Below are 13,612 nucleotides of genomic sequence, written 5' to 3'. Positions count from 1 at the left end.
ATTAAAAGTCGAATTTTTGAGTACATAATTTTTCATTTATTCCTTTTTTTGTTGTAATTCTTGTAGTTGTAATTGATTACATGTCGTTTTCTCGATTTATACAATTAATATGGTTCATTAATTTAAAATTGATATATACGTATATATGTATTTTGTAATTATAAGTCGGTTTCCATTTATATGGTTTCCTTCATTTAGTTTAATTTAATTTAAATACTAAACGTTAAATTCGAACACACTTTGTAAATCAAGTTTTGTTTTGCTGTGGTTTTGTTTCTCCTTTTGTCAAAATCCATAATAAAACATACATTGAAGAAAGTATTGGATATACATACATACATATGTACGAGTTACGACGAGTGGCAGAGAACAAATTTATAAATAATACGAAACAAGCTCCAAGGATCGCAGCTGTGGGTATGGTATACATACTATACGAGTCGAGTACATACTATTCATATTGTAAATATTAGATATTGTAGTCTAGTCTAGTGCAATGCGATATATCCAAAAGTCATGAGCAAAAGTTGCAATTTGTTTACAGTGTTATCTAAACTTACGGTATTACGGTATTACGGGTTATGCTACAAACATCGTTCTAACGACAGTCTAGACTCGGTAAACACACGCTTTTACCCAGCTCGAGTGGTTTTGTTTTCTTTGTTTAGTGTCTGTCTATTTTAAAATGAACAAACTGTAATTTGAATAAAATTGTATTTATTTGCTTGATTTGCTTCCACTAATACGGTTTACATAGATGTGGCCGGCGCTCTATAATTATTGTACGGCTATTCTGTTCTGTTCTGTTCTGTTCTGTTCTCATCTTGAGTTTTCTAATTATTGTGGTATTGGCCGTTTTTGTTGGCTTATCTGCACAAATGATTATAGAGCCTAGAGTTATGGTAAATCTAATGTTTATTAAATATGTGTTTTCGTTAAATTATGACATGTATACCGTGCGGATGGGGGCAGAGGGGCGTGGGACCTCATACTCGTTCTGTGTGGGTATTACTTCATTCATTCTCATGCAAATCGATCATGCAACTTCACGCTGATGGGGGGCTAGCTTGCTGTGATGTGTGGGTTGGCCATTGAACGCACCCCCGACCCGTGCTCTTAACTTACGAATACAGTTACAGTAACAGTTACAATTATAGTTAAAGATATATAGATACATTTCATTTCTGTTTTGCATATGTAACTAATAACAGCCTTGATACTGTTGCAAAAGACATGGAAGCTGTATGAAATTGTTACAGATTTGAGTCGCACGTGTACACACGTGACCCTAAAAATACGAGTATGTATATCTGTGTGTGAGGGTGGGGGAGTTGGGGAGTTGGAGATGCGTTGGGTGAGGCGTTACAAATGTTGTCTACATCTATGTTTAGTATATGCCATATCTTATACACTATATCTAGAGTATGTTGTTCCTTTGAGCTGGCTTCTGATTTCGTTTTATCTGACGGTTTCTTTTGTTCATGTTGAAGAGTACACTTTTCGTGTAGACGCCACCGTGCAACACCTTGCCACGGGTCTGTTCAAAAATGGAGGGAAGAGAATACTTTCGGGGGGTGGTTTGGAGAATACAATTGGGAATACATTTGGCTATGGCAGTAGCAAAATAAGATAGTTTGGGGAAACTTAGAGAATACTGCAAAGTGCTGCAAGAACCAGAACCGCAAGGGGACTGACTATCCTAGATGGACCTACATACATATTTCGAGTGGGGGTGGATGGTGTTTGGGAGCAAGTGGGAGTACAACAGCATTGCGCTCACAGACAAATACAATACGCACAATTATATCTTCCTATGTAGCTTATATGACAGATACTATAACTAGGCAGGGACTGGCTGAATCAGAGTCCCTTTCCTACTCCTGCTCCTGCTACTGCTACTGATCCTCCTCGCGCTCCTTGACGGTAGCGCACTGCTGTGGACGCCACTTCTAGCTCCAGAAGTCCATCATGTTGACCAGCTTGCACTTTTTGAGCTCCAGTTTGGTGGGGCGGGCTCGGAGTCAAGCCCTCCCAAAGATGGCTCTGTCGGAGACATCGCCAGTGGACTGAGAGTGCGACATGGCGCCACTGGCCGCACCATTGCTCGCCGGCTGGCCGACTGCTGGGTGGTGGTGGTGATGGTGGGTGGCCGTGGCAAGCGTGGCCGTCGACGCGTTGTGGTGGTTCACATTGTGATGGTTGTGCGCCAGCGTCGAGCTGCCGTATTTGGAAGACGCGCCCACGTTGCTGACCCCGTTCAGATGCTTCCTGGTGGCCGCCGAGGAGACGTGGTGGGTGCTTCCGGTGCCCACGCCCCCGTATATGCGGTGCAGCGAGTACTGCTGCACGGACTCCAGGTCGGAGACGCTCGAGGTGATCTTGGAGCGCACCGCCACCTTCTGCATGCTATTGTACTTATCGCCGGCGCTCAGCTTGATGTCGGGCAGGTGTCCATTCGACTGGGCGTGACTATGGCTCGTGTGGTTGATGTGGTTGCTGTGGCTGTGACTCTGCTGCTGCTGCTGTTGCTGCGGCTGTCTAGACTTGGTGGTGGTGATGGCCGCATTGCTTACTGCAGTGGTGCTGGTGATGGAGGCGACCACGGGCCCTCCGCTGCCCGGCGAGATCTCTGCGAAGTTGTAGCAGGAGGACTTCTGGGAGACGCTGTTCAGGCCCGAGCTGGAGGAGCTGCTCGACATGCGGCAGCTGCGATGGCGACTGGAGGTGGAGGGCTGTAGGAATTCGTGGTGGGCCGCCTCGTCGGGCGTCATCCGCTCCGCGGGATCCCACTCCAGGCAGCGCTGCAGGAAGTCAATGAAGTACCGATCCTGGCAGTGCAAGATCTGGGCCAGTGACTTGCTACCCGGGGCCCTCTTCCGCCCCTTGGTGTTTGTGATGCAGCGCGGCGCATCCCTCGAATCGAAGAACAGACGCCGACGCCTGGCCACCGAAATGAGCACCTTCGGCGGCAGCCCCAGCACCTCCATGATGCAGGCCAGCTGCTCCACCTCGTTCTCGCCGGGGAAGAGCGGGAATCCCGTGTACAGCTCGGCCAGTATGCAGCCTGCAAGAGAGAAAGAGCGGAAGGGGGGAAAATTAGTATTGATTTTGAGTGCAGGCCATTCTCTGCGGGGGTTTGTCGCAGTTCGCCGTTTTGGGCCGGTCAGACAAGCGCATTGACCTTGACTCTGCGCCGGCCACGTGTCCTGTCTCTGGCCCTGTCCCTGGCCTGGCCCACTATGACATTATTTATTTCCACTGCACTTTCTAATGGACTGCCTCGGACGACTCATTGACGGAGGCTGCTGACTCATGGGGCGAGATGTCACAGCAAATTGCTAAATGAACCTTCTACTGATCCAAGCAATTTCCTTTGAACTGTTATTTCAATTTATTGAAGCGCCTACTAAAGCTGCACCCTGTTTAAACAGAGCAGCATCATCTGTTAGCTTACCTCAGCCTGCGACCTCATTTATCTAATGAAGCTCAAAGCAATCAAACCCGCACGCCCACACGCCCACACCCACTCGCAGTATCTGTTGCAGTCTGAGACCCCTTGGAATTTGTTAAGAGCTGGCATTATTCAACACGTAACCCATTTCCCTACTCCGCTCCGCTCCGCCCTGCTCGTGTGCTCGTGTGTATGCTCAGTGCACAGCAACTCAAATAAGCAAGCACACGGACGACGGCACACACACGTGAAGAAGCCCAAGACAGCGGATAAAAATAAACCGAGCTGGCTTTTATTAGGCACCGGCTTCTCCTGCCCTCGGCCCACGACCCACGTCCTGCGCACATTTAATGAGTCTTTTGTTGTCGGTCTCTCTCCCTCTCTCTGTCCCTTTCTCTCTGGCAGGAGCCCACGATATTTTCTAACGCTGACCGGACGTGGTTGTGGTCGGAAATGGGCGCTAAAAGGATGTGCGGGGTGGCCAGGAAGTGCCATTCCAAGTGGCTAAGAGCGGGCCAGAGCTGGGCAAAATTATTGTATACATAAACTTCAAGTGGGGCACTTGTTGAGTGTCCATGCGGCCCCTTCATCCGCCACCTTTGAACCGATATCTCTTTGTTCCTTCTGGGCCTTTACCGCTGCCTTGCCTGTTGCTGCTAATTGGCATAGTGCGTGTTTTTACACTCGACTGAGTTCTGGGCTCTGGGCTCTTGGTTTTGGCCAGGTCAATTGAACGAACGGGAATCGGCAGTGGTCGTGGGAGTGGAAGTGGAAGTGGGAGCCAGCTCGTGACCCACAAACCCGCAGCCATTGAAGCTCTCAGCCACGTTCAGCGGCAGTGGGACCATATAATGCTTGATGCGTTTTCCACAATACCCAAGGATATTTACAGGACCGGAGTGTGTGCACTAAATTTGACTGCCAAATGCAGAGCAGCGCTTAAAATTTCATGGCGTTCCTGCCTCGATGCACGACAGCATGGCCGCTTGTTTTTAATTAAAAGTGGGCTCTGAAAATCCCACACACTCACCCAGGCTCCACATGTCGATGGCCGTGCCATATTGCAGGCCCAGAATCACCTCCGGGGAGCGATAGAACCTCGACTGGATGTAGGTATAGATCTTGCGATCCACATAGCAGGAGCTGCCGAAGTCGATCACTTTGATGGAGCTGCTGCCGCGCTGTTTGAGCAAGATGTTTTCCTGCGGGAAGGGAAGCCAGTCGGTGATATCCAAGTGATTGTATGGCAGTATATCAGTATATACTTACCGGCTTGAGATCACAGTGAATGATGTTTTCCTTGTAGAGCAGTCGCAGGCACTTTACAATCGAGTTGCAGAAGCGTCGGATCAGACTCATGCTGAATCCATTGTAGTTGTTCTTCTTGATCAGCTCGTACAGGTTCAAGCTGCAAAGACAGAGAGAGAGTGAGACAGGGAGATTGTTAGTGGAGTCCGTGCAGTATAATGGTGCACGCCGAGCACGGAGGCAAGTCAAATGCCGGCTGTGCCGCTTAAAGCCCGCCCCGGAGCACCGACAACACGGGGCAACATGCATCGAATTAATTTCCATTGCATGTCGGGCACAAATTTAGGCATTCAACGTTCAGCCGTTCAGCCGTTCAGCCCTTCAACGTCAGCAGGTGAGGCAGGAGCAACCTTATGGACAATGTCGGAGCAGCCACCAGACAACGACAAAAAAACCAACAACGAGCCAAAAAGAGCTGCCAGAATACCGACGGCTCTGGCACAGTGGCACAAGCAATCAATTGCAGATTTCATTCTGCATAAATTGGGCAAAACAAGGAATAAGAAATCGCAAAATTAAACATCTCCACCTGCAGAAATAAATTATTGCCAGAATACCATAGTCCCCCCGAATATGTCCCAAGAATATTAAAGAATACTCTAAAATGTTCCACGGTACAACCCCTCCCCTCAGGGCCAGAAATGTATCTTGTTTTGTCAACCCATTAGCTGGGCTTTTCCCCTCTGTTGTCTGAATAGGTTTTGCATTCGCAGTTTCGGCGATTTTTGGCGATTAATTAACTGATAGCAAAGGAGTCTTTTGTCCTCAATGTCAATGTAACCACCAAATAGACAACCAAGCCAGCACCCACCACCCAATGGGGGGGAGGGATAACGATAACCAAAGTTGATCTATGCGAAAGTTTGGTCAATTGATGGCATACAGTGGATACGGTGCGGGTAGCACGAATGATTGATGAGTTTCTGTGGCAGCCCCAGGACCTCATCTCTTCGCATATTGCTACAGATTTTCCTTCATTCATCCTCCTGCAAATCTGAACTTATGAAGTCGCCACCATTTCCGTTTCCTCTCGAGCGTGCTATCAATAACTTCATCGCCTGTTCGTGAGTGCTCCTTTGACAGGCTTGACCCATATACGTATACTATGTAGAGATGGAGAATGCCGAAAGCAATAACTGGCGATGGCATGAGACGACAGAAAGGCGGATGTGAGTGTGTTTCTGTTGTGTGTGTGTGTGTGTGGGAGGGAGGTCAAAGGTTAAAGCTGCTGCTAAAGAGAAGGAACATGAAAGTGTTCATCCCACGCAAGGAATACCACATATATTTACATGAGGCTTAAAGGCCCGTGTTCTACAGGCTGGTTCATGGGGTAATCCAATTAAAATTTATGTCGGCTGAGGCAGAGGCGCTTTTCCCTTTTCCCTTTTCCCCGACCTCACACATCCATCTACATACGAGCTGCTAAGTGCTCCGAAAGGCCCGCTAAGCTGATTGGGCTTGGGCTTGAAAGAGGCGTCAAGGCCGCGTGTCTTCGCCCCTACAGGCCACATAATGGCATGGCATAGATGACTGTCGAGGCTTTGAGGGGAGCGGAGAGAGTAGCGAGAGCGCAGTCCAGACCGCAAAGGTCACGGGGCTTTTAATTTGAAAACTTTTCCAATGCACTGACTGGCGCCCGAAAGCAGGCAGCGCGAAATACCAAAATGGCAAGGCTTTAAGTGCCGCCGCGGCGGCTTTAAAGCACGAATCTGCGAGGGACTGCCATTGATTTTACGAGGACCCAATTATTGGCAGACAGACGGCAGAGGGTCTATAACAAACCAATAAGAAAATCATCAAAATGTCATAATTTCAATCGGCAAATCGGCCCAGTGGCGCATACTCGTATGTGTGTAGGGGCATGCTCGGTGGAATGCACCTTATAACTGCATTATGACATGCCACATAGAACCAATGTCAAAAGTCCACGAGTCTGCATTCTGCCCTGAACTTGAGAATTGCTGGGGCCCCGGCTGTGGCGGTCTGGGCGCTTTTTTCCGTGCCGAAATTCCGTTGGTAATTTGATTGATTTGCTCCAGCGCCCTGCGCCCTGCCCCGCTCCTTCTGCAGCTGCAACATGCAACTGTAACGAGCCACTAATGCCTGCATTTAGCACACCGAAAAGGGGCAGAAAAGAGAGTGCCCCACATGAGGCGCAAAGAGACAGAGAGAGAGAGAGTGAAAGTGAACGGAATAGATAATACGCCCACCATAAACAACATCAACTTCGAAGGTCTATTCTACTATATCTCCAGCTCAGATCTGTACGTCGAGTATCTGTGTATCTGTCACCGACTGCCGGCTGGGTCTGGGGATATTCGCAGGAGCATAACACATTTTTCATGGCTTATTTCAGGGCTGTCAATTGGCCACAAATGAACTTGTCGCCGCACCGAGAACTGTGTCACCTCGGCTCAACTTGGCTCGGCTCGGAAGGGAAAACTTTATTTTGGCAAGTTTCAGCATAAATTCGAAATTGGTTTTCTTGGGGAAAGTGAAAAGACCGCCTTGAAATTGATTGACAAGCAACTGGGACCGGACGAGGCGCCTCAATCTCTGCTGTTGTCCTGATTTGCATAGCAAATTCCACCGCGTCACCGTTTGGTGGAGCAGTGGGTGGATTGGGGGTATCGATTGCCAGGCGAAAGTTCATTAAATATTAAGGAGTGTTGTTCCTGGAAAAGATTGAAAATAAATCCTTTTTCAGTGGATTCCCTCTTAAATATCCATAAATATTCGAGTTAAGCAGCTTAAGAACTGAACCACCAGCAGAAAGCCTCTTGAATTAATGATGCCCAGTCCCTGGGACTGTGGGACGACTAGGGCCCAAGGCCCTAATCCCAAACAAAATATCTCTCTCGTTTCTATTCGTTGTGTGGCACATTTTAATTAGTCGTCGACGGTCCTGTGACAGTCGGCAGAACCGAACCATTAATAATCACGGAAACAGTTCTATAGGAGATGTTCCACCAGAGCCAGAGAGGGGGAGTCTTCTTCACCTTTCACCATATGGCAAATAACTTGGCCTTGGCCCTGCTGCTGCCTCCTGGCCCCCTCCTGACGGACCGTCAAACAAACGCAATGCTCGGGAAATGTCAATTAGCAGTAATTACTGTGCCCTGGCACGGCATAATAATAACCTACATCAACGTTTTCGTTGGCACGGCACGGCTCGGAGGAATGTTTACTCTCTTGGTAACTCAATCCACAGGATCGCCCTCTCTCTGCGGTCCTTGCTACTCCTCAGTCTCCTTAAATTGCAATTTACACGCGCGCTAAGTGCAAAAATTAATTTTAAAAATAGACTTGCAGGACTCTGCTCATTTGCAAGACCACGCCCCTGCACACCGTTCGCCGCATGTTGCATTTTAATTAAAAATCATTTCAGCTCGTACATTTCTTTTTCCTTGGCCAGCAGGAGTGCTGCAGTGCCGGCGATGACGCGTCCTCGTCTCCTGTCAGTTGTGGATGTCACTGCCACACGCAGCGAGGCAGCCTGTCAGAAATAGTCAATTACATGGCCGACGACAGGACCAGGACCAGAAACAGGACCAGACCACATGCTGCATCTCTTTTCTATTGATCGGCTCTGAGGCGGCTGGACTGGCCGTGGCAGAGGGTGTGGCTGTTTGTGTGCGAGTGGGAGTGGGAGTAGGAGTCCGGCGCCCATAAAGTGGGTCACAAAACGCATAAAAAGGGAAATTTTCAATTTAATTTCAATGTTCACTTTGATTCTGCATATGGTGCATATATGCACATGCGATGAATGGACAAGCGCAGGTGTTGTCAGCACTTTGGACAGGACCCCATTCCGTCCGGTTGTTGAAAGCTTTTCAATCGTTTAATTAACTTTGATTTATGCGATGAGCTTAAGGGAAGTTTTCAATGAATTCATAATTTAATTATCATTTCCACTTAAATGAAAATGTTTCACTGCGCTGGAATCTGCTTTTCCATTCCGGAATAAATTCCACATAAATGCTCGTACGAGCAATATTCAAGGCCTGAAAGGTCTTATGCGAAGTCCAAGAAACCTCTGCTTATGCGCGAAGGAGACTTTCCTGCGCTAAGAAAAGATTTGCTCCGCGTCATAAACATGACATGTATGTTGTTCTTGCCATTATCGGGCATTGCAGCATTCGCTTGTGCTTGCCGAGCATCGATGCGCCGCTTCATGTGGGAGCGATGGGAGCAATCTTTTAGGGATGTACTCCACTGTTTCGACTCCAGAATCGGTCTGCTCAAGGCAGATACCTTTCGATATACCTTTAGCTGTATTTAAATTTCATTCCGCGGCTAAACTGGCTTTCAAACCAAATTAATTCCCCGATCATTATCGCTGTCCCCATCTCGTTATGGGTCATAAAAATTGAAATTAAATCCTGACACATGACATGGCCAGCAACCGCTGAGAGAGTGGAAGTGGGTTCCTCCCTTGTCCCGCCCTCCCCCCAGGCAACACTAGACTGCAATTTATGTGCCTTCAGGCACACACCCACACAGCGGCAGAGCCAGAAACTTGGCCGCATCCACAGGGCAGCCGAGGCATGTTCTTGGCCAGAAACGAGAAAGCGAAGCTGCGTCATCGTCATTGGGGCAATATGCTGCATAGCTATGGGCGCTCCGTGTGGTGTGTGTGTCGCTATATCTTCCGCCCTCTGCTCGCTGTCTTTGGAACTTTGGCAGCTCCCATTTTATAGCCGTCGCTGTGAATTATGTGGCTCATAATGCTAAAACAAGTCCTAGACGAGCCTGAAGCTGCCACCTGCCAGGGTCGAATGGAGGGAAAACCATCCAAATGTTTCCCAGACATTCTCTTTGTGTATTTGTGTGTGTGTGTGTTCGTGCGAAAATGTGTCACTTGGCGTCAATTTAGTTTTTACCATCATTCGCTGCGGTGCGGCGCGGTGCTGCTCTTCATGACACTCTCTGTCCTTTTTGCGAAATTAAGTCCTTGAATGAGTGGGCGTGTGTGTGGCACTTTCGGGACACAGACACAGATTAGGTTTCATATTTGCAGACACAGTAAGGGCAGTCTGCTAATTAGTTAATCAGCTTGGCGGACCTTCCTTGCCATTTAGGGACTTCCACAAAATGAGAATTAACTTTCGTAAGCCGAAAAAAAATGTCTAAGCCCAGTTCTTGCAGAGTACAGGGATGGAGCTCAGCAGTTAAAAAACCAAACGAAAAACTCTCACCAGGGAGACTCGAGTCGTGTCGAGATGCACTGTGCGTACTTTGTTTTTGCATTCTCGGCCACGAGTCTCGAGTCTCGACCTCGGCACTACGCATATTTTTTTGTTTTGCATTCTCCTGTATTCTCGTTTTCACCTTTCACAGACTTTGTGCGTCTGTGCCTGCTGCTGGTGGAAGCAATGGGTGCAACTGCAGCATTAGAGAGTCAGAGACAGATAACTGCCAAAAGGAACTGTTACGCATCCCATAAAGTATGCATGTATTTTCTAGATCAGCACCAATAGCCGTGCTATAGCAAGCCGATTTTGTGTCCAGACTATCTCGAATCTATCTTTGCCACGGCCAGCTACCAAAAAGAAAAATCATGAAGTTGATTCGAAGATTTGAATCAGAATCATACAAATTATCATATATGTATGTATACTACTTGAATGCAGAAACATTATTATTGTAGCCAGAAATCAGTTGAAGCGAAGCTTCCGTTTCGCTCTTTGAACACCTGGCTACCGAACACGAATAAATTCCAGAGTTCACCGCTTTCGAGTGCATACTTTTGGGCTGCATACGCAGGATATTTGCCGATGTATGTGAAAATAGTAGAAACTGAGTTCCACGACTACTATTTATGTACACAAGTGTCACTGCCTTGAAGAGAAATGTTCCTATTAGTCATTGCTATCCTCCTGTCATCCAACCCCAAAAATTGTTTCTTAGACCTAAACCACTAATCCAATCACCCAAATCTCATTTTGCCTCTGCCCCCTGGTGGAGCAGGCCCCGTGGAGGGGCCATGCAGATTAAATTGCGTGCACGTAAATTTAATTACGTAAAACTTACCATACAATTTGTTTACTCGTTCAAAACAAACTTTAAAACTTGCCACCGGGTTGTCAATGCGGTTCCCTGCCATCCAGCCCGCCCCTTGCCCTGTGCTGCCCCTCGGACCGCACTCGGACAAAGTTTTCCCATTGCGGGAAAACTTCTTCAGGGCAAGAGCAAAGTAGAAAAAAAGAAAAAGAACAAGTGCGCCCTCGAAGAAACAAACAAAAACAGCGATTTTGCGGCTAATTAGTCGCAGGGCAAATAATTAATTAAATTTCCGTCCGGGGGATGGATGATGTTGGATTAACGATTCAATTCGGCTTCTCCATCGACTGCCGAGCGTTGTCTGCAATTAGGGAGGAGCACAGAGGAGAGGGAGGAGGCCGCTTCTCCGATGGCGTGCCACTAGCCCATTCAAATCCCCCAAATCCCCCAAATCAGTGCTCAAAAATGTCAACTGGATGGAGCCTCAAAATGCAAAAAAGCGAAAAACTTTCGTAGGCTGGCAATTAAGACAAATTAGTCACCGGCGACTGACGGAAATGTCAGAGGCACCGGAGAGGGAAACACAACAGCAACAAAAACAACACCGACACCAACAACAACAAAAGGACGACCTTCGACGTTCGCTTTCCACCAACTATGGCTGTGTTGCATCGCGTGCTGCTCACGATGTAGCATTTGCAACGAGTCTTATTTTTACCATATTTGCGTTGCTGGCTGTCTAAACTTTGACATAGCCGTATGCAGTGGGTTCCGGTCTCAGTCCCCGTCCCAGTCCCCGTTCCCCGGACATACCCTCTACTATATCAACACCTGAGGTTCCCTGCTCAGGTCGAGGCACGCCAATCAATTAGATTTCTACGCCACGGCTGCAAGGATATACATATGTTCCCCTGCTCCATCTGGGATCCATCTGATCCCACGGCAAGGGTGCCACGAACAACAGGTCGGGCCTAAGCATGGCACACACACTCGCATGACCAGAGGAGGCGTGCCACACGTTGCTGCGCCTGCAAGTAGGCCACACACTCAACACACAACATTCAACATTCAAATTGAAATTGATAGCCGAGCGCCGCCTGCGGTGGGTGCACTTGATTCAGATTGTGTCTGCGTCTGGCGCTTGTTTGCGCTTTTGTGGCATGTAAAATTACAGTCGGCTGCAGGAGCAGGGGCAGGGGCAGGACCAGGGCCAGGGCCAGGAAATTAAATAGAAATTTATATTGTTTGGCCGGAAAATGGGTGGAAGGAAAACGCATTAGAGCCGGGATTGATGGCAGCGTGAAGCCAAATCTAGTGATCAAGTGAAAACACTCGTAAAACGAATTATGAATGCCACTTAAGAGCATTTATAAGGAGGCCATAAACAAGCAGTTACAATTTATGGGCCGAACCGAACCGAACCGAAACCCAACCATATGATACGTCCACCAATAAAACCAAACTGGAGAACAATCAAAATGGGTAGACATCGCACATATGTGAGTATGTTGGAGGCACCAGGACTTTGGTAATGCGTGCTAGGCACTTGGAAGCATGGAAATTAATAATAGCCACAATTTTATGGCCAGCCAACACGCAACGAAAGTTGGCACAAATAATTGGCAGAATGTTAATAGAAATGCGAGTTATACGCGCTTTTAATTGAAGCGGAACCAGAGACGGATCCCAAGTCTATATATTGTGTGGCGTTTCGTGACTGGCAGCCGAATCCAAGGCTTACTTAATCTGCATTGACGTCACAGATGAGTGTCTCCCCAAGCATTAACCGCGAGGACTCACCTCATCAGCTCGAAGGTAATGCACAAATGTTTGCGGAAATATGTGTAGTCCAGCATGTGGATGACATTGTGAGATCCATCCGCGTCCTTTTCGCGCAGCTCGTCGAGGATGTTCAGCTCGACGACGGCCTGGTTGAGGAAGCGCTTCTTGTTCCTTATGATCTTGATGGCCACGTGTGTGTTGGTCTTGTGGTCTAGGGCCCTGATCACCTGCCCGAAGCTGCCCTTGCCAATCACCTCCAGAATCTCGTAACGGAAGGCTATGTGATCGTGTTCGATCTGAAAACAAATACAAATCCAGTCAGTAATGTCAGTAATATATGGGTGGGGGGGATCCAGCGATCCACTTACGATCTTGTAGTTGCCATTATCATCGTCATAGCCCAGATTCGTGGTGTTGGCTGTGGGGGCGGGCTTGTTGTAGTTCTTGCTGGCGTGCTGGCCAAAGTACCAGACCTCCTTGTACACCTTGAGCTCCTCGAACTCCAGATCGGTCAGGTAGTTGCGGAACTTCTTCACCAGCTCTGTGATTGCGTGGCGAAATCCATCAAGAGAGCAAAAATATGGAAACATTAGGAAAATATATATGAAAAAATGCCAGAATTACATAAATGTGCAAAGTGAGCTTTGATTTAGTCAAAAATGTCACTGTTTTTCCATGCATTTTTAGGCCGAAACAGAATTTCTCTTTTTGCATTTACAACCAACTGAAAAGCAAAAGTAATTGAGAATTTTCCCATGTGGCAAACGCCGCACTCTAGAGTCCCCCATTGACCCTGACCTCAATGGCTGTTTTATTTTCTAACAATTTATATAAAATTAATTAGTGAGCAGGAGAGGAGAGGCGGAAAGACGAGAGCGGATCAAATGGCTGTGGGGCATCCTCATCCTTCTCTAATTGGCATTGAGCTTCAGCGAGGCATTCGGAACACCCCCAGAGTCCCATCCCTATCCCCATCCCCATCCCCATCCCCATCCCCAGATGGCTCCCCATTGGGGCCCACAATCTCGCACTCCCATTTTGAGGGTCTTTGGTTTTGGTTTTCCTTAC

General features: G+C 47.8%; 1 protein-coding gene across 3 annotated transcripts in view; it reads right to left on the bottom strand.

Annotated features, from left to right (window-relative positions):
* Positions 1-280: 280 nt before the first annotated feature.
* LOC108162817 (dual specificity tyrosine-phosphorylation-regulated kinase 2) overlaps positions 281-13,612 on the bottom strand; it is a 54,725-nt gene continuing 41,393 nt past the window's right edge. For all 3 annotated transcript variants that reach the window (XM_033392739.1, XM_033392740.1, XM_017297732.2), the window contains 5 exons: positions 12,913-13,085; positions 12,563-12,840; positions 4,721-4,859; positions 4,482-4,653; positions 281-3,064 (listed from right to left, as the gene is read on the bottom strand). In XM_033392739.1, coding sequence (XP_033248630.1) covers positions 2,022-3,064; positions 4,482-4,653; positions 4,721-4,859; positions 12,563-12,840; positions 12,913-13,085 — 1,805 coding nt within the window. In that variant the 3' untranslated portion in view covers positions 281-2,021. The remainder of the gene's footprint in view (positions 3,065-4,481; positions 4,654-4,720; positions 4,860-12,562; positions 12,841-12,912; positions 13,086-13,612) is intronic.

Source organism: Drosophila miranda, chromosome 4 (assembly GCF_003369915.1).
Source record: "Drosophila miranda strain MSH22 chromosome 4, D.miranda_PacBio2.1, whole genome shotgun sequence".
Taxonomy (NCBI): domain Eukaryota; kingdom Metazoa; phylum Arthropoda; class Insecta; order Diptera; family Drosophilidae; genus Drosophila; species Drosophila miranda.
This window is presented reverse-complemented; position numbering and strand designations above follow the sequence as displayed.